The sequence below is a fragment of the Notechis scutatus genome, chromosome Z, assembly GCF_049901735.1.
Source record: "Notechis scutatus isolate UNSWTSFEM ecotype Mainland chromosome Z, rNotScu1.2, whole genome shotgun sequence".
NCBI lineage: Eukaryota > Metazoa > Chordata > Lepidosauria > Squamata > Elapidae > Notechis > Notechis scutatus.
In genome coordinates this window covers 17,772,590-17,791,945 of record NC_142025.1, presented here as the reverse complement: position 1 = coordinate 17,791,945, position 19,356 = coordinate 17,772,590, and the positions used below count along the sequence as shown (strand labels likewise).

Sequence of the window (19,356 nt, the reverse complement as noted above, 5' to 3'; positions counted from 1 at the left end):
TTTATAGAGTGGTATTACTACTTCCCTTGATCTTGATTGTATCCCTCTGTTAATACAATTTAGGATTGCATTAGCTTTTTTGGCTGCTGCTGCACACTGCTGGCTCATATTTAACTGGTTGTCCACTAAGACTCCAAGATCCCTCTCCCAGTTACTGCTATTGAGCCTGGTTTCACCCAGTCTGTATATGTACTTTTGCTTTTTCTTGCCTAAGTGTAGGACTTTACTTTTCTCTACATTGAATTTTATTTTGTTAGATATGGTCCAGTGTTCTAGTCTATTCAAAGCAGGATCCAGGAATACAGGTAATTCTCAACTTACAATGTTTGTTTAATGACTGTTCAAAGTTACAACAATGCTAAAAAAAGTGACTTATGACTGGTCCACACACTTACTACTATTGTAGCATCTTGCAGCCATGCGATTGCCATTTGTGACTTTTCCAGCTGGCTTCCACCAAGCAAAGTCAATGGGAAAGCCAGTAGGGAACATTGCAAATTGCAGATATGTGATGTCTTGTTTAACGAATGGGGAAAAAAATATCAGAATCACTGAATAAAATCTTTCAAAGCTCATGGAACTACTAGAGGACTGGAAAAGAGTTGAAGCAGTTCCAGTATTCAATTATGGTAAAAAAAATGGATCCAGGAAACTACAGACCTAACAGTCTGAAAAAACTTTGGAAAAGATAATCAAGCAACGGATTTGCCAGCAACTAGATACAAGCAAAGCTATTTCTAGAAGCTGACATGGGTTTGTTAATAATATATCATGTCAAATAAACCTTTATTGCTTTCTTTGTCAAAATGACTAAATTGGTGGAGTAGAAAAACACTGTGGACATAGTTTTCTTACAGACAATACCACAACTGATAGATCAACTGCACTCAATGAACTACATCTAAATGGTGGAAGAGGTTCTGTCTTAGGCCCAATATCTTCAACATCTTCATAAATGGTTTAGCCAAAGGGACAAAAGAGAAATATCAGATCTGTAGATGACACCAAGCTGGGTGAGCGGAGGTGAGAAGCTAACAATTTAGAAGAAAGACTCAAAAGGATCTTAACAGACTTGAACACTGTGCTTTATCCAACAAAATGCAATTTAGTGGTGAGAAAAGTTAAATCTTACATTTAGGCAAGAAAAACCAAATGTACAGGTACAGAATAGATGGTACCTGTTCTGACCTAGGCTTCCCCAACAGCACCAGGCCAACTCCTCGTCCCAATAAACCCCTTTTATTTAGTTTTCAGTGAATTCCTCTCCAGCAAAGTCCCAGCCAACACTATTTCAAGATTTCACAATTACAGATCTTTATCAGACTTTGAGAGATGCCAGGCTGATATCTTTCAGAGGCCTCACTCTAGCAGACAATACTAGGCAAGAATGCAGGAACAGATCTTCAAATGAACTAATTGTTTCCTGCAAAACCCACTCCCCTTTCGCTCCTCTTTTCTTCCCTATAGGAGGGGCTATTCACTGTCCTTGGCTTTACTCCTAAGTTGACCCTTGTTCCTGGCTGTTCCCTTTTTCTGGCAGCTCTTCACATGCTTACACTGTGAACAGGATCCAGCTGTCCTTCTGCCTCACTGATGTCCAACCCAAAGGCAGCTGATAGCTGTCAGATGGCCCTGACCCCATCTCTGCCTCCAATGAAGAACACTTATCAAAGCCTTCCCCAGACTCTAGGACTGGCTCATGTGTCTCCCCAACTTTCTTACTGTCTGAATCTGTTGCCAGCTCTGCTGGCCACTGGTGGGCCACAACAGTATCTGGCTCAACAGTAGTGACTGTGAGAGATATCTAAGTGTCCTAATGAACCATTACTCAAGTATGAGCCAGCAGTGAGCTGCATCTGCCAAAAAAGCCAATACCTTTCCTAGACTGCATCAACAGAATAATGATATCAAGATCATGTGATATGACACTACTGCTTTATATCACACTGGTAAGTGCACACTTGGGATACTGTCCAGTTCTGGTGACCATGATATAAAAAAGATGTTGAGAATGCAAAGAAGAGCAACAAAGATGTCAAGGAGCTGAAGATTAAACGGTATGGCAAAAGGTTGCAGGAACTAAGTATGTCTGTTTTAATGAAGAGAAGGATTAGAGTAACATGATAACAGTCTTCCATTATTTGAGGGACTGTTACAAGAAAAGGAGATCAATCTATTCTCCAAAGCACCTGAAGTCAGGATAAGAAATAATGGGTGGAAGATTATTAAGAGATTCAATATAGAATTAATGTAATGTAATGTAATGTAATTAATGTAGAATTAAGGGTAAATTTCCTGACAGTGAGAAGAATCAGTGGAATGACTTATCTCCAGAAACTGTGTGTGCCCCATCACTGAAAATTTTTCAAGAAGAGATTGGACTACAATTTGTCCAAAATGGTATAGGGTCTCCTACTCAAGCAGTTGGACTAAAATACCTCCAACGTCTCTTCCATCTCTGTTATTTATGATCTAAGGTTAAATCAAATATGGTTACATGTTGCCTCATTTAATCGTTGCACTACTTAACAAAGAATTTTCCTCTCCCAATTGTACTAATAAATTGAGGATTACTTGTACAATATAATTACCAGATTTTTTTTCAATCATGTCAAAGTTAAAATATCTTTACAAACACTTGTTTATAAAAGACAAACTCTGAAACAAGGGCAAATAGGTTTATGTTCTTTATAATGATCCACTAGAATCTCAAATTTTCCTAATTTTCCTACCTCATGAGGTGAAGATCCTTGCATGATAAAATGTTGGCTTTCTGTTATTCCCATCTCTCATCTACTATACTATCTTCTACCTGACAATCTTTTAAATGTTAGAATTCTCAGTCTAGCCATCCTGGAGCCTCTTCTTTGGGTGCAGTTCGGATTGTCAATATTCTTCAAATGAAATATCCAGAATATGAAGTATAAAAGTTAGTTTGGCTGATACAAAACACAGTGAAACTATTATTTCCTTTGATGTGGACATCATGGCTTTGTTAATTCAGTTGAAATTTACACTATTTTTTTTTAGCATCTCCCTCACAATTGCGTCACATGGAATTTATTATCCATGAAGGAAGTCTTTCCCAATCTGATGCTGCCAGTTGTGTTGGACCAATTCTCAGGAATTCCATCTTTAGCTACTTTTCCAGAACATCTAGAGCACTAAGTTTCAAACTGCCTTGCTAACCTTCTCTCTTTGTGCTAAAGGCTTACAGTATGTCTGTTTTACTTCCTATAAATAATTTTAAACATGGTTCCCACTTGACAGGATTTTACTGTATCTTAAATCTGTTTTCTATAATATTGTTTATTCCTCCTAGTTTTATGTTATTTGCAAATATGATAAGCAATCCTTCCTCACATTGTATATAAGATTGTATATAAAAATATTGGATCAAACACCCTTACAACAGAGACCTGTAGCATCCAATTTGAGACCGCCCAACAGGTTGATTAATGAACACCCACTGAGTATGATTGTTTAACCAGCTGTTATATATCATATGGACACGTCAAAAGACATTATATCAACCCTGTTACTATCATCAGCCAAACTTTAATTTCATCACAACATGAAATCAGGTTTGTTTGACAAGACCTATTTTTTAAAAAATCAAGTTGACTGGCATTAATTACATTTTGTGTACTACATATAAATTGGAGTAGTGGTAAATAAATGGCAAGGACAGGGCAACCAGACAGCACTATACAGATTGCCTGATGAGTTGGGCTCATTCCAACTATGTGTTGAATATAGCTAAGTGTATAGCCCAGATTCAATTTATAAAATGAGGGATGAAGGAATTCAAACTGATCTGTTATTCATGCTCTCTCCCTGAGTAACCTGTCAGACAAGCCCTGTTTTAATATGGTAAAAACGTCCTCTAGAAGGAAATATGTGATGTTGTTGTTGTTTATGATGAACCTATAGTTCTAATTAACATGTTGTCTACAGCATATTTTCTTTGGCCAAAGTCTAATTTAAAAAACACCCTCCAAGCAAACTGTTCAGATTTCTGACAAGAATGACCTATCCCTTGTTTGATAGCTGCTATATGAGCAAGAAAGAGAATGAACAAAGAACTAAGAATAAGAGTTTTAGATCAGAACAGGGGTTTTTAGAAAGAGGTTCTGGAGAGAGCCAACCACTTTTGGCTCTGACTCCACAAGTATGTTGTCCTCAGAATTACTCCAGGGAAAAGTAGATAGAAAACAGCATGTACATCCTTGTATCTTAAATTGGCAAACATCAACAATACAGATTAGCCTTCATCAGTCAATGTTTCAACTGTGTATTACAGAATTGTTTGGAAAGTTTTTAGTATTCTGGCTGAATAATTTGGTGATTTATAATGGAGGCTGAAAAAAGAATAAACAAGGGTTGGAATTCATTTTCAGTCTAGTTAAACTAAATCAGAAAAGGTTTATTGGGTCATCACAAGTATCCGTGCCAACCTTTATAATATTTCCTCTGATTCCATTATGTCTTGAAGCCTACCTTGTTTTATGAGTTTTAGAATTTTTTCCCCAGACTAATTTATAGCAAATTATGTTATCCATACTCCTGCCCAACAGTAAATGATACTGAGTGGATTTCCGATACAGAATTCTAACTGTAGCACCTGTTTTATATTTTTGACCCATCTACATATATATATATATATATATATATATATATATATATATATATATATATATATATATATATATATATATGTATGTATGTATGTATGTATGTATGTATGTATGTATGTATGTATGTATGTATATATATATATGTTTTCTTAAGTTTTCGTGGGTACTTACATGTATGGCCTTCAGCTTTGTTCGGGTATTTTCCCACGTCATAGTAGTGGTGCTTTTAAAAAGTTGTAGCAACGTTTCAGCAGAATCTCATCTGCCATCATCAGGCTTCTGTATTGTGTCCGTCTGTGAGTCACACTTTTACAGTGGTTTCAGATTTAAATTTGGGGCAGCCTATTGCTGTGCCAGAATGGTTTTTTCTTCATCCTGATTGGTTGGGAGTCTTGGTCTGTGTTTATTGGTCAATCAAGCAGAACACAGCAAACTCCGAGACCAATAAACACAGACCAAGACTCCCAACCAATCAGGATGAAGAAAAAACCATTCTGGCACAGCAATAGGCTGCCCCAAATTTAAATCTGAAACCACTGTAAAAGTCTGACTCACAGACGGACACAATACAGAAGCCTGATGATGGCAGATGAGATTCTGCTGAAACGTTGCTACAACTTTAAAAGCACCACTACTATGACGTGGGAAAATACCCAAAAACAGGCATATTTAATAATAGTTCTTTTTGAAAGAGCTATAATTGATTACAATGCTTCTATAGCTTTAATTTCAGCTATGTAACTTATCCTTGTTAAACCAATTTAAGGAACAATTAACGGTTGAACCATTCCTGTTACATTTTCAATATTTCCAAAACCCATACAGAACTCATACAGAATTTTCTGTATGAACTGATCTGGCAATATGGCATGCAAACTCAATAAATGTCAAAAAGTATCTAAGCTATGGTCAATTAAACATGCTCAATATTAATAATTTTTACCTATAAAACAATAATGTTAACTGTAGGACAGAAAGAATAGTTTGTTTGCAAAAAAACCATTGTTTGACTTCCATTAGTTATCCCATTCTACTTGGTAAAATTTTGTTGTCTGAAACCTCACATCCATTTTCTTAATGTTTTTAACCCAGTGTCTGTGAAATTTTTATTGCTCCCTAGTTGATGACATTTGATCTGAATATAACCACACACCTCTAAGCTCAGCAGCATTTGTCACAAACCATTATAAATTATCACACTGATAGTTTGCATTGCTGGGAAATCAGGAAAACAGCCATAAATCCAAAAGCCTGTGAATCAGTGACATTCTTGCTTACTATTCAGATATAAAATTTTAAAGAATAAATTTTTTAAAGAATATATATTGTTAATGTATCAGAGCAAACAAACTCTATTAGTTTGCATCCCCAAAATATTTGCAATAGGCACAAACATGAAAACATAAGCATTGAAAATATTTTCCTCTATTCATTATAGCTACATTTGCTCTTGTTCTTCAGAAACAATAGCAATAAAATGCAATCAATCAATACAAAAATATATATTATACCATCTTGACTTAAGACCAAATTTCAAAAATGAAAATAAATATATCACAAACATTACATGATTGAATTCCATTCATGTGTATTATTTAAAATAATATTTCATTCTAACACTGTAGGTCAGGGGTGTCAAACTCAAGGCCTGGGAGCCAGATCCAGCTTGCAGGGTGCTTAGATCTGGCCTGCGGGGCCTCACTGGAAACAGCAAAGGACAAGCTCATGGTGCCTCTGCCAGTAAAAATGGAGTTCAGGAGGGCTGCTCTGTTTTTGGCTGCAACGCTCTCCTGCAATTCTCTACCAGTGAAAACAGAGCTCGGTTTCACTGGCAGAGGAGTGCTTGGGCCACCACAGGTGCCTCTGACATGAGTGATGTCAATCTAGCCACGCCCCCTGGCCATGCCCACCTACGCTCCCCACAAGGTCAAACACAACCCTGATGAAGCCCTCAATGAAATCAAGTATGATACCCCTGCTGTACATAGTGTTTATGTTTTTCAGGTTTAGAGTTTGCTTCGCAGGTCTGTGGATTACAACATTTTTCAGAACATTCCTGCAATTATTTTCTTCTTATTTCAAACAGTTCTTTCCTTGATTTATAGTTTCCTTTTACCCCATAACAACAATCCCTGTGAGATAAGTTGGCCTGAGAAATGGCAACTGGTTGAAAGTTATCTTGGAAGCTTTCATGATTGATGGGCAGACTTGAAGTGGAGCGCCCTGATATGAATTCTTCACCTCAGCATTACACCATGCTGGTTCTCTATAAAACATAGCGATCGCTTTCTATTCACAAAGGCAATTATAAACATAGTTTTCTGCATAAAAATGATATGATAAAATTTTTTCACAAGCTCTTTAAAATTACATTCTACCCAAAGACTATCCAAGGAAGAGCAAAGAAACAAAATTGGAATGTAGTTATGAAAGTATAATGTAAAAACATCTTAAATATAATCAAACGGCTCAATCTGATATCTGTTGTTCTAGGTGTATGTGTATGTGTGTGTGTGTGCGGGGTGGGGGGCGCAGAGATTACAAAAAAAAATTCAGGATGTTGGCAGCAATGGTGCTTTGATTGTGTAGTCACCATTTTGACTTTTAAAAATCTTCCTGAGGATACCTCTATCACTATTCCAGAAACTGCGTGCACTCACTGCCTGTTCAGATGATCCTCAGGTTATGATCCTAATGGAAGCTGATCATTACAGATGTAATAGTTGCAAAATAGGTAAGTTGAATGATTGACCCACTTTAATGTTTCTTGTGGCAGTCATTAAATGAGTGATGTAGTCATAAGTGCATAGTTGTTGAATAATGCCATGGTCATTAAGTGAAGTCATTGTTGGCTATGGCTGGTCATTGCCGAAAACCAGAAGTAAGTGCTGGTTTTTGGCAAAACCATAATTAAGAATGTGGTTATGTGACTGTGGGATCGTGCAAGTGCCTGTCAATATGGCCATGCTGCCAAGCGCCTAAAGTGAGGCCACATGACCAGGGTGATGTCAGAACTTTAGATCCAGATCATAAATTTCTTTTTTCTCAGAATCCTCAAGCATTTTGTTTTAAATACGGATTACAAGATGAAGGTAAGGCCTTTAAGTTTAAATGTTTTGGGGAGCAATTCGACCAGCTGCCCTCCACATTTGTAATTAAAAATTCAAAGGGAAAATGGATTTGGAGAAATAAGGCATTTTGAAAATTCACAAGACATTGGAACAGCTTCACTCCCCCTTCCCTCCTTTGTACCTTTAGAATACTGTTTAGCTTTATAAATAACAGAGGTTTCTCCCCCTCTCCTTTTCTAGAAAGACTGTGGTCCTGTAACTTCTCAATTAACTGCTTGTACTGTAAGGAGACCAATCCCTTGGCGAATAACCCTTTGGAGTTATGGGGCAAGTCTGGTTGTACAAATCAGGGTATCACTGAGAAATAAAAGATGAAAAAGTGAAGATGTAGAGGATACTGCGGAGGGAGGGACTGCAGCCTAGTGGGGATTAGGCATTTCTGGACGGAGAAGGAGAAAGGCTGTATAAGAAGCAAGAAAAAAAGATAAGCATAAAGGACCTACTGCGCCCAGACAAGGAACAGAGGCTAGTGAAATGAAAAGAAATTCAGATACAAATTCCTGGAGACATGAAAGCAGCTTAAAAGGGAGGAAAACAGATTTGCATTAAAGTGAGATTAAAGAGACAACAGAAGCAGCAAACACAACACCCTGATTGTTACTGAAGCCAGACTGAAATAAAAACAAGACAATTGTTTAGTCTCAGTTGGGAAAACCCCTGAATTTGTTTGCTCAGACCCAGGCAGGGCTGTAGCTGCTCTCAGACAGCTTCAGTGTGACAATTATCATCACCTTCCAGTGTCTCCATAACTGTTATTAAGGGGCAAATGCAATCAAGATTTAACAATAAACATGAACTCTTATTTGTACTCCTTTCATCAAAAGCAGTAATTTGTTATCTCTGGTTTGAGGCTATATACACACACACACACACACACACACACACACACACACATATACATATACATACACACACACACATATATTTGTTCATGTGTAAGAGCATGGGGGTTTTGAAACTAAAACATCAACTGCTTTGATTGCAATATTATATATTTTATCTATACAGCTGTGATAATAAACCAAAAGCTAGAACTGGAAAATAATAGGTTGCTTAATGCTAAAAACCCAAGATTTTTTGATACATGAACTAATATCGTATCTCACCACATAGAATCTGGCAAAAAGAAATAGCAATTTTTGAAAACTGTGAGGCTCTTTATGTTTTGAACAGAGTTTTTAAATTTTCCTGTGAAGGAATAGATTTTTTTTTTTTTGACAAATTAGCTCCTTTGACACAAATTTCTTCATTTGAGTTTAATTGTCGTAATGTGAAAGTCAAAGGGTCCGTATTTAAAATGGAACACAAAATAACACAGGAAGCATTTAAGTTGTACAATGAAAGGCCGATTTAAGTAGGTCTGCCTACAAAGCTGTAAAATTATCTACCTTTGCCTGACAACAAAACTGCCCAATTAGAGTGGAATTTAAAAAAAAGAGACTAATTAGGTTTCAAAACATGCACTAAAGGGAGAAAATATCCTGCAGAAAAGAAGAAATACATTATGCCCATGGGTGCAATACACCTACACCAAGCCAAGTTTGTTAACTTTTTACCTCTACAGGATGGTCATGCAGTGCTATAATATAACATCTCAATTACTATACTGTTACATTGCCACCCAGCAGCTTCTCTAAATAAATACTAACTTATTTATATTACAACAATTTATATTTCTTCTTTGAATTGCGGGAAAAAGAGATACTGAGAGAACAGGAGCTTTAAAAATTTCTTTAAAAAGCTCATACTAAAAGCTTCCCAATTGTCACATTTAGCAACTGTGACTCCATTGATCCATACAAGTGGTTCTTCACTTATGACTACTCATTTTAACAACAGTTTGAAATTACATCAACCTTCAAAAAAGCCACTTACGACTTAAATTCACAATTATGACCACTGCAATACAGCCTTCAGTCATGTGTTTGTGGTTTGGATACTCTCAACTGGTTTATGTATGATTGGTTTCAGCATCCTGAGATTACAATTTGCAACTTTTTTGTTGGATTCACTGGGGAAGCTGTATTCACTTAATGACTGCATGATTTGCTTAATGACCATGGTGACTTATTATTGCTGTAAAACTGTTATTAAATTCAGGTCCAATTTTGTTATGACTTGACTTTCGACCACAGTGACTTATGATGGAAATTTTGGTCCCACTTGTGGTCACAAGTTAGAGACTATTTCTATGGCAGATTCAACCTCCTTTTCATCGAATTTAGATCATCAAGGTGATTTGTCTTCCACCTGCCAAATACCCTAACCAAGTAGCCTTGTTTTACAGTTCCCGCTCACTAATCATTCAATCACTTACCTGTGTCAGAAGTTGCAGTCTGTTCATTAGCTAGGCCCAGCCAGAAATTTTGCTTCCTGAGGCAACCTATATAGAGTTTTCCTCCCACACGTGTTCTTTATTTATTACACTTAAAATGCCACAAAATCAGAAAGACTCAAGGTGCCTTATGTTAAAAACTCAGTAGAAACACACCATCAGAATGCAGAAGCTATAAAAATGAAATGATGCCATGAGGAAGTACATAAAACATCAGTTTGGCCATGAACAACCTTCATTAGTCATCACTTGGCAGGATCACAAAACTTCTTGGCTCATGTTCTGTTTAAAAAGCCAGGTTTTAAAGTTATTCTTAGGCAGTAAAAACCAAATGCCCAGTTATAGAATAGGTAACACCTGGCTCAACAGTAATAACTGGAAGAGTATCTAGGTGTCTTAGTAAGGATGAGCCAGCAGTGTGCTGCAGCTGCCAAAAAAGCCAATGCAGACCTTGGCTGCATGAACAAAGGGGTAGCATCTAGATCACGAAAAGTGATAATACAATTTTATACCCCACTAAGGAGACCACACATGGAATACTGCATCCAGTTCTGGTCATCACGATACAAAAAGGGCCCGAGACCATAGAAAATGTACAATGAAACGCAACAAAGATGACAAGGGGTCTGGAGAATAAACCATATGATGAACAGTTAAGGGAAGTAGGTATAGTTAGGGGTAACATGATAGCTGCCTTTCAGTACTTGAGGAGCTGTTATGGAGAAGATTGATTTGTTTTCCAAAGCATCAGGAGGCAGGACAAAAACTAGGACAAAAAAGAGAGATTCAACCTAAACTAAGGAGAAATTTTACCAACTGGAAGAACAATTAATCAATGGAATAGCTTGCCACTTGGAGATGTGGGTGCTATATCACTGGAGGTTTTAAAAAATAGACTCGACAACCATTTGATACAAGGTTTCCTGCCTTGAGGTCCCTTCAGGCCTATGATTCTATGATCTATCTTATAAAGGATGGCATTCCAGAAGCCAGAAGGTACACCTCTGTGAAACCACAAACCTTTTTTAATGGAAGAGATGTGGGACATGCCCATTCCATCTCATCTTACAGGACAAAGACAATTGGAGAAAAGAAGAGCAGTTGTGTAGATAATCAGGTCATGCCTTGCAAATGATTTATAGATGACAACCAGCACCATCTGGAAACTCTCTGATAACTGGTACAGATTGTAGAGAATAGGTGTCACATGCAGAGCACATTGCAATATGTCATGGGACTGCATTGCGGATAAGTTGTATCTTCAAGTCAAGGGTAGCCCCATGTATAGTAAGGGAAAGGTTCCCCTTGCACATACGTGCTAATCGGTTCCGGCTGTAGGGGGCAGTGCTCATCTCCGTTACAAAGCCGAAGAGCCAGCGCTGTCTGAAGACGTGGCCATGTGGCTGGCATAACTAAACCCAGAAAGCACTGTTACCTTCCCACCAAAATGGTCCCTATTTTTTTACTTGCATTTTTACATGCTTTCAAATTGCTAGGTTGGCAGAAGCTGGGACAAGTAACAAGAGCTTGCTCCATTACGTGGTGTTAGGGATTTGAACCACCGAACTGCCGACTTTTCTGATCAACAAGCTTAGTGTCTTAGCCACTGAGCTACCGCGTCCCTTGAGTATAGTAGAGTGTATTATTAAAAAACTTACAAAACCAAGCATTGATAAAATGCAAGAATGCAAGAAAGGGTATCCCTTCAAAACATACATTTACTGCTTGAGGCCACATCCTCACTTTGTCTAAAAGTGGAGCTATTAATGGTAGGATCATTAATGCAAAATGTTTCCTTATTTAATCACTATATCCATTCAAAGATTTTGAATCTGGTCCTCCAGCTTTGTAACAAAAGCAACAAAAACAGTCCCCAGTCAGAAACAAGGTAAGTGTCTGGCTTGTGACAAATCATTATCTTTCATCCCATTTGTAACAATGGAAGTATTATTAATTTATGCCATAAGGTCTTTTACAGAGTACGAAGACTCACAACTTCAATTGGATCACATTCTATCTCACAGGAAGACTTGAGCATATTCACACATTGAATTACAATTGCATTTAGACTTCATGGTGCTTTGCAGGCCTCTCTAACAGTTTTGCAGAGTTGGCGTATTGCGTATTGCTGTCAACAATCTGGGTCATTTTTACCAACCTTGGAAGCATGGAAGGCTGAGTCAACCTTGAGCCAATCAGGATCAAACTAGCTATAGCTAGTTCAGGATCGAACTAGCTGTAGAGTTAGCTACAGTACTGCATTCTAACCACTATGCTACCACATGAAAGTCACATTCTACATCATGTATAACAAAATCTTTATAAGCAACCTGTGAATTTCCAATTTTTGCTTAACTACAATATTAGCACCTCTTAAACTGATTATATGGGTCAGGGCTGCTGGGAACATTCAACAACATCTGGAAGCTAATGGTTCTCCACATTTTACTTACAAACTCAGCAAATTAGTTCTCAAGTCATTTTTATATAGAACATTTTCCCACACTGAAAACTAAGAATACCTGTTTATTTTCAGTCAATGTTGTGAGAGTACTGCTTAAATAAATTATTTCACACTGATTTCAGAATTAATGCTACTTTAGCATTAGATCGCTTGATCTATTTATTATTACATTTACATTGTACTGTTTCTTTAAAGTGCAAGTGTGTGATTATCTTAATTTATTTCACAACAAGAAAACTGAAATACCAGCTGAAAGTCACCTAATGAGCTTCTATAATAAAGAGCGATCTAATAATTGAAAACACTTTTACCACAACTAACTTTTAATTAGATGTTAGCGTTATAAAGCATTTTGTACATTGCATTCTGTAAACTATATACTCATCAGTACAATTGTAAAATTCTCAGCTCAGAAATTCATATTGAAAAATCATTTCTGTTAATCAATATACTTTTCTTGACAGTACACCAATATTTTCTAATTACAATAAGGAAAATCTCTAAAATACATATACAGCAATACACATATGTATACTCAGGCTTGTTCCACTCTGTTATTAATATGATCACTGCCATCAAACAAAAAATGAGCTATAATTAATCAATAAGGTGAGCTTATTTTTTATTTTGTTTTTTTCATAACTGTAACATTTTTTTTAAAAAATGAGCAATTGCCTTTTCCCTTCTGCAAGTTTTAGAAGAAATAACTGATAATTGGCCCAAGTTCCCAACAAAATAAGCAAATGGATTCTAAGATTACAACTAATATAGTGCCTACTATGAAATAAGCACTTGCTTTTACACATGGTCCAATCTGAAACCACATCACCAAGAAATGAATTTTGCACATATAATTTCACACTTATCAACTGTTTCAACTCCCCACCCCCTGAAGAAGACATTATGGTTGTCTTTTGTCCACTAGATGGTGCTGTGGTTCCCCTTACAGACCAACATCACTTACTTGCATTCTCTGTCCTCTAAATCAAAGTGTGGGTTGAAGTTGATCATAATCCTCTGGTGAGGTTGAGGAGCTTGAATCAACCATTCACATTTTTGACTCGGATGATAACTATTAGGATAGCCTGGAGAGGTGAGATATCCAGGCTCTAAAATTTGTATGTTTTCTCCACATCGATCTGCAATTAAAACACACAAACATACATGTATTACATTGAAATCACATCATTCGATCGATCCATCTTATAAATAATAGGCCATTCAGTACTTCAGCTCTGGTCGACTCAAGCTAATAGATTTCCTTTCCCATAGATTGCACAACTATTTATTCAATTGTTTATAGAAACTTTTTTTCTGTAAACAAGATAAATAACTTCACCTTCTTTCAGATCACCATTTTTAAAAATACATGCAAACTGGGTAGCTTTACCAAGTATCTTTTACCCAAAGATATTAAGGTTTTTTTTACCTAATGGCTACAGTGTAGAAAGTACTAACAGTACTCATAGTAGCATACTATAATAGCAAGTAGTTAAGTATAGAATATGTAGCTACAATGATATTGAGCATCAAATTTTACACAGGGAGCAACTTGAAGCTAATACAGTGCCTGCCCCCTCCCTGCTTTCTGATAATGAGCCTGTTCTTTGTCATTAGACAATCTGGCTTGTTTACACCATCCCTCTCTTTCTGGTTTATCAGATACTAAATCTAAGCAATTTGAAGTTATCTGTGCTCCAGAGGTCCAGACTACCCAGCAACAAAGCACATTGTTAAAGCAGCAAAGGTTTACTTAGCTCCATTACGGAAGTTCCCCCCCACCTAAGCTACTTGGGGAGCAGATAAGGGTTAGCAAAGCAGAAAGGAAAGGAAAGGAAAACAAACTTTAGTTCCAATTACGAAATTCCTGCCTTCCCCTGTCTTTCAAATCTCACGAGTTCTCCTTGAGTAAAAGTGCTCTGACTCACAACTATAGGTTAGGATTAACTACAATTTATATAATAATTATTAAAGATGGAAGAAAAGGAATCTCATTAACCTCCAACGTCAATACTGCTACTGCTACTGTAAGTCTGCACTGGTTAGTTTTAAAAATTATGGACTGTTAACATCACAGAATCAAACATGTGTCACTTGCAATGCATAACATTTTCCCAGGAATGGCATACACTGGTTGGAATCCTCCTTCTAAGAGAAATCTGGTGATATGAAAATGGTTATCAATAGTTCTTAACGTGAAATTATCAGTGTACAGAACTTCACTATAGAAAACCAGGTCAGTTTGAAAGAAAGAGTACACCAAATCACCAACTATGTCAATTATAGGAAACATCTTCTATAATTTAGAAGAGAATGAGATGGTTTATTTTCAACTCAAATCCGACTCAAATTATGATTTTTGAGTTGGTTGTATGTTCCTATTTATCCCTGCTTTGGCAGTTTGCATAGCGTGTGTCTTTCCTGAGAACAAAAGATGTTGTCCTTAGGAGTTCAAAGTGAGCAGCCAATGATATTTCTCTGCAAACCTCTTGCATGTGGCAGGAAGGACAATCTGGCATGATTTGCCATCTGCAGCAGACTTAGGAAGAAAACTATCCTGCTTCATTAAGTCTTCTCTAATACTCTGCAAACAACATGGCATAATCTGGAATATGTGAAATGGTTGAAATAAACCAGTGAATCACTTGACAGAGTCACTCCAGGAAACATTTAGTAGACTCACTACCAATAACACTTTAATCGCTATCTCCTGGGAAAGTGATATAATAAGATAATGTGGGCCGTTAATACTCTCTGGCTCTGTGAAATCTCTCTTTTACTTGATTAAGAGAAGCAGTTTCTAATGATTTTGGACCATTAGCTCTAAATAGGTTTAATGAATTAATTTTGCAGACACTTGAACTGGACAGAGGAAGACAATCTGGCACTCGTGGGTCTGTTGAATTGTTGCAGATCCAAAGAACTGCAATGACTTCAGTGGAGCTAAAAATATTTTGCTCACAATTACTCAGATTCAATGGTAGCATTGTAGTTTCTTTCTAGATTGGGCTCTTCAAAGAATGTTATTTGATGGCAAAAAGACATTTAGTACATCTCACTCCACAAGGCTTTCAATGAGCCTCTTCTGTTTTATACATCCCAGTTAAATTCAGTACTATTCATGTATTACTGAAGATGCACAGCCTGAAACTGTAATCCCTGGAAAGAAAGACTTGACAATTGAAAGAGAAAATCTAGTTCCAAAATATCGCTGTAGATCTGAAACTGAATCATGGCATCCAAAGTACAAATACTTCCCAGCAAACTGATTTCCAGATCCTACTGTAATGATGTTACTGAAGAAGCAGACAAGAGAACTTGTTGAGTTTTGACCAAATTAGCCAACTTCCTCATATTGGAAAAAGATTAATTTCCTTCATAACATGTGATTTAAATCTGTTCCTGTAAGACACACACACTACATGCAGTTGCTTATTAAAACAATATACCACCAGAAGTACAGTGGAGGATGTCCCTTCGTTTAATTACTTTGATCGAAATCCTAGTCAAGAGAGGTTAATATTTAGTTATTAGCTAATAATTGCTCAGACTTGGTTCTGAGAGGAAAAACCCAGGTGATTTCCCCACTCCATGCTTGCAAGTTAAATGCCAGCCACTCCTAAAGTAAGAACATTTTAAAGAATGCATAACATAATGAGATATTCCAGATGCCTGACCGCTATTGTGTCAGAAGCCCTTGTTGTTTTGAAACTGTTGATATCAAGCATTGCCTCAAGGCCAGATATGAAGACTATTTGAGATAATTCTTTCTTAGAACTGTTGCCTCTGAAGAAGAATGCTTTATATTCCTTGCATTGAAACAAGCAGTCTGTAAACTCAAGCCTTTTTTCATTTCATAAGTATAAAGGAGTGAAATTGTACCTGCATTATTAGCAAAGATGGTTATATATCTATATATTCCTATCTCCCTTAGCTTTCACTTCCTCAGAAACAATACTTGGGTATTTGAAATACTCATCTGTTTAATTTTTCTGGACAATCTTGTGCAACTGCCAAGGGAAGGAAACATTAAAATCATTGGCTATTATGTGAAAGCTATAAGCCCAGTGTTACATGTTGCATTAGAATATGGAGCCAGAAAGGAAGGGCTAAAAGACTAAGTGTGTTGATTAGGTGTAATTCTAGATGAACACCCAGCATGTTATCCATCAACCTCTCCTTCTAGCCAATACAGTTAAAACCTGTTCCAAGATTGGCTTATCATCATCATCATCATCTCAGGCAAAGGGATTTCCAACTTGCAGATAGCAACCTGGATGCACCGAAAGTGATCTTGAGTCACTTACCACTCTTCAAAGCCTTGCCGAAGGCGACTATGAGGGCTGCAGAGTGCAAAAGTAGACCCCAGGCCATCTTCTGCTTCGGATACAGGAGGTCTGAAGAAAGGGAACAAGATTATCCAATCTCTCCGCGCAATTCCGCTCAGATCTTAAATCCTCCTTCAGCACGGGCAGTTAAAAAGAAACAGAAAACCGACTCAGCCGACAACAATTGTAGTAGTAGCACCAGAAGGTCTTGTCGATTGCAATAGGCGCGCGCTCTCTCTCCTCTCTCTCTCTCTCTCTCTCTCTTTCTCTCTCCCTTTTCTCTCTCGACTATCTCCTTAAGTCGCCCGCATCCTGTCATTTAGCTCTGGTTTCCTGTGCTTTTTGCCACACTGAATCCATTTCCAGGAGATACTGTCCTTGCCATGTTCAAATAGAGGTTAACATGGGGGGGGGGAGGGGGGGAGCCAACAGCGGAAAAACTAACAAGGAAATCGCACCCGCGGCACAGATGGACGAAGCGCGCGGAAATCCTCGCCACTTTCTTCTCCTAAGCCGGTTGCACAACTCTCCCAGGGAAAGGCTCAGCAGGGCGCCTGCCTAGAGCACTGAGGAGGAATAGAAAACAGTTGTTAAGGCAAGAGGCGACTTCCCCCCCAACTTCCCTCCCCTCCCTCTTGCCCTCTTCACCTCCCGACCGTCTCGCCAGACGCGGAAGGAGGGGCGCGAGACCTTCTACTCTGGCGACCCCCCGAAGGAAGACGGATCTGCCCGCGGGGAGCTCGAGCGCCCAGACCCGGCGCGCGCTCGCTCGCTCGCTCGTGACTGACCTGACGCCTCGTGTGCCCTGCAAACGCGGCGGGCACTTGCAATCCTAAAGCCCCTCGGTGATGGGACGCCGCCTCTGCCTTCGCTGATCCAAGCGGCTGGCAGCGGCGATGGGAACAGTGGCAGAAGTGCCAAGCGGCTCCTTCCTGCAGCCTATGGAGAAGTAGCTCAAATCAGTGGCAATAAGAGAGGACCCGACGCTATTTCCAAAGCCCCGAGTCCCCACCCCTTCCCCGCCCCCACGCCCCCCCGAAACAAGAATCCACATTCACCAAAGCCCCGAAATCTACTCGAAGGGTGAATGGGTGGAAAACCGAGAAAGGGGTGGAGAGGCTTGGAGACAGAGAGGGAGGGACCGACGGAAGCACGAAACCGAAGAAGGGGAGGCGGGCAGGAGTGCGCCGGCGATGAGGAGGCGCCTTCTCCTGCTCCGCTCTTTGACCGCCTCCGAAGAAGCAGGGGTCTTCGCGGAGCAGGTAAGCGAAGTGAGGCTGACGCGGCTTGAAGCGCCCGTCTGAAGTAACCCTCTCCCAGATCACGCCTTGGCTGACTGCCGTCTAAACCAACACGCCCACCTACTCTGCCAGCCGATCACCCCACGCGGGTATTTCAAGGCATTCTGCTGGCCCGTCGGCGGGTCATCTTCTTTCCCCTCCTGGTGTCAGATGGTTACTCAGCGCCCAAAGAAGAAAGTCCGAGCCAGCTATGGGATTCGTGCTCTCAATCTCCGCGCGGCTCTCCAAAGGTGTCAAACGGCCCCATTACCTGAAGGGGCTCACTGTCTCTTCCCTTAGCCCCGCTCCCTCCGTGGTTAAGAGTGCGCAAGATCGGCTTTAGTGCAGCATCTTCAGGACTCTCGCCATCCTGTAGATCTTTGGCGCCCGTCTGGCTCTCACCAATGGATGCGCTGCCAGCCACTCAGAGCTCAGTGCGCCCCACCGCGACCTCGACCAACGCGGGCATTAACAGCCTGGCCTCAAGCTTGTGCGCTGTTGCGCTTTGTCCTCCTTCCACTTTTTCCTTCTGTCAAGCCCAGTTCAGCGGTATCCGCCCCTAGGTTACGCCTCCAGTTTTGACCCCGAGCCTGAAAGCACACAGCCTGTTCGCAACCTCGCCAATTGCTCCCCCGTAGTTTTCTTCCCACCATCCCACCCCGACCAAACCCCCGGGGCAGAAGCTTTGTACTCTGAGGGAAGAACCGCCGCCTACACCTTGTACGTTGGCAATTCTCCAGCATCTCACACCTGCCTCAGGTTTGTTCCCTTAGTCTCTTCTCCGCCTCCTAACTCACTGGCGGCGCCTTATGGCCCGCGGGGATCGGGCGTGTTCTGCTCACGGACCCCTCCTCCGATGCTCGCCACTGAGCACTTCCCTCCGCTCGCCCACTTCATGGCTGCTTCCCCCCGTTCTTTCAAATAATCACGAATATCGCCCGCGATGGCAACTGAGGTGGCGGATCACTGTGGAAGGTGCGCGCGTGTAAATCTGTTTGTGTCAGCATAAATGGCAAGGATAAGGCGAAGCGACACCGCGCACATTTCTCCCCCTTCCCCCCTCCCGCCTCTCTCTCTCTCTCTCACACACACACACTCACACTCCTGGTGGGCTCTGCGGAGAGAAATGCCACATATTTCCTTAGCGCTTTCTCAGTTAGGGAAGGGCAGCGCCCAGGCGG

The 19,356-nt window shown here is 39.7% G+C and overlaps 1 protein-coding gene across 6 annotated transcripts in view; it reads right to left on the bottom strand.

The window, feature by feature from the left end:
• Positions 1–18,723, bottom strand: part of NRP1 (neuropilin 1) — a 165,004-nt gene extending 146,281 nt beyond the window's left edge. For 2 of the 6 annotated variants that reach the window (XM_087947105.1, XM_087947107.1), the window contains exons 1-5: positions 17,954–18,233; positions 17,684–17,834; positions 17,354–17,461; positions 16,875–16,964; positions 13,532–13,706 (exon numbers count right to left, since the gene is read on the bottom strand). In XM_087947105.1, the coding sequence (XP_087803231.1) occupies positions 13,532–13,706; positions 16,875–16,941 (242 nt within the window). In that variant the 5' untranslated portion in view covers positions 16,942–16,964; positions 17,354–17,461; positions 17,684–17,834; positions 17,954–18,233. Of the gene's footprint in view, positions 1–13,531; positions 13,707–16,874; positions 16,965–17,353; positions 17,462–17,683; positions 17,896–17,953; positions 18,234–18,446 lie in introns of those variants that run through there. The other 4 variants (XM_087947106.1, XM_087947108.1, XM_087947104.1 and 1 more) reach the window with 3 other exon arrangements.
• Between the last annotated feature and the right edge of the window lie 633 nt (positions 18,724–19,356).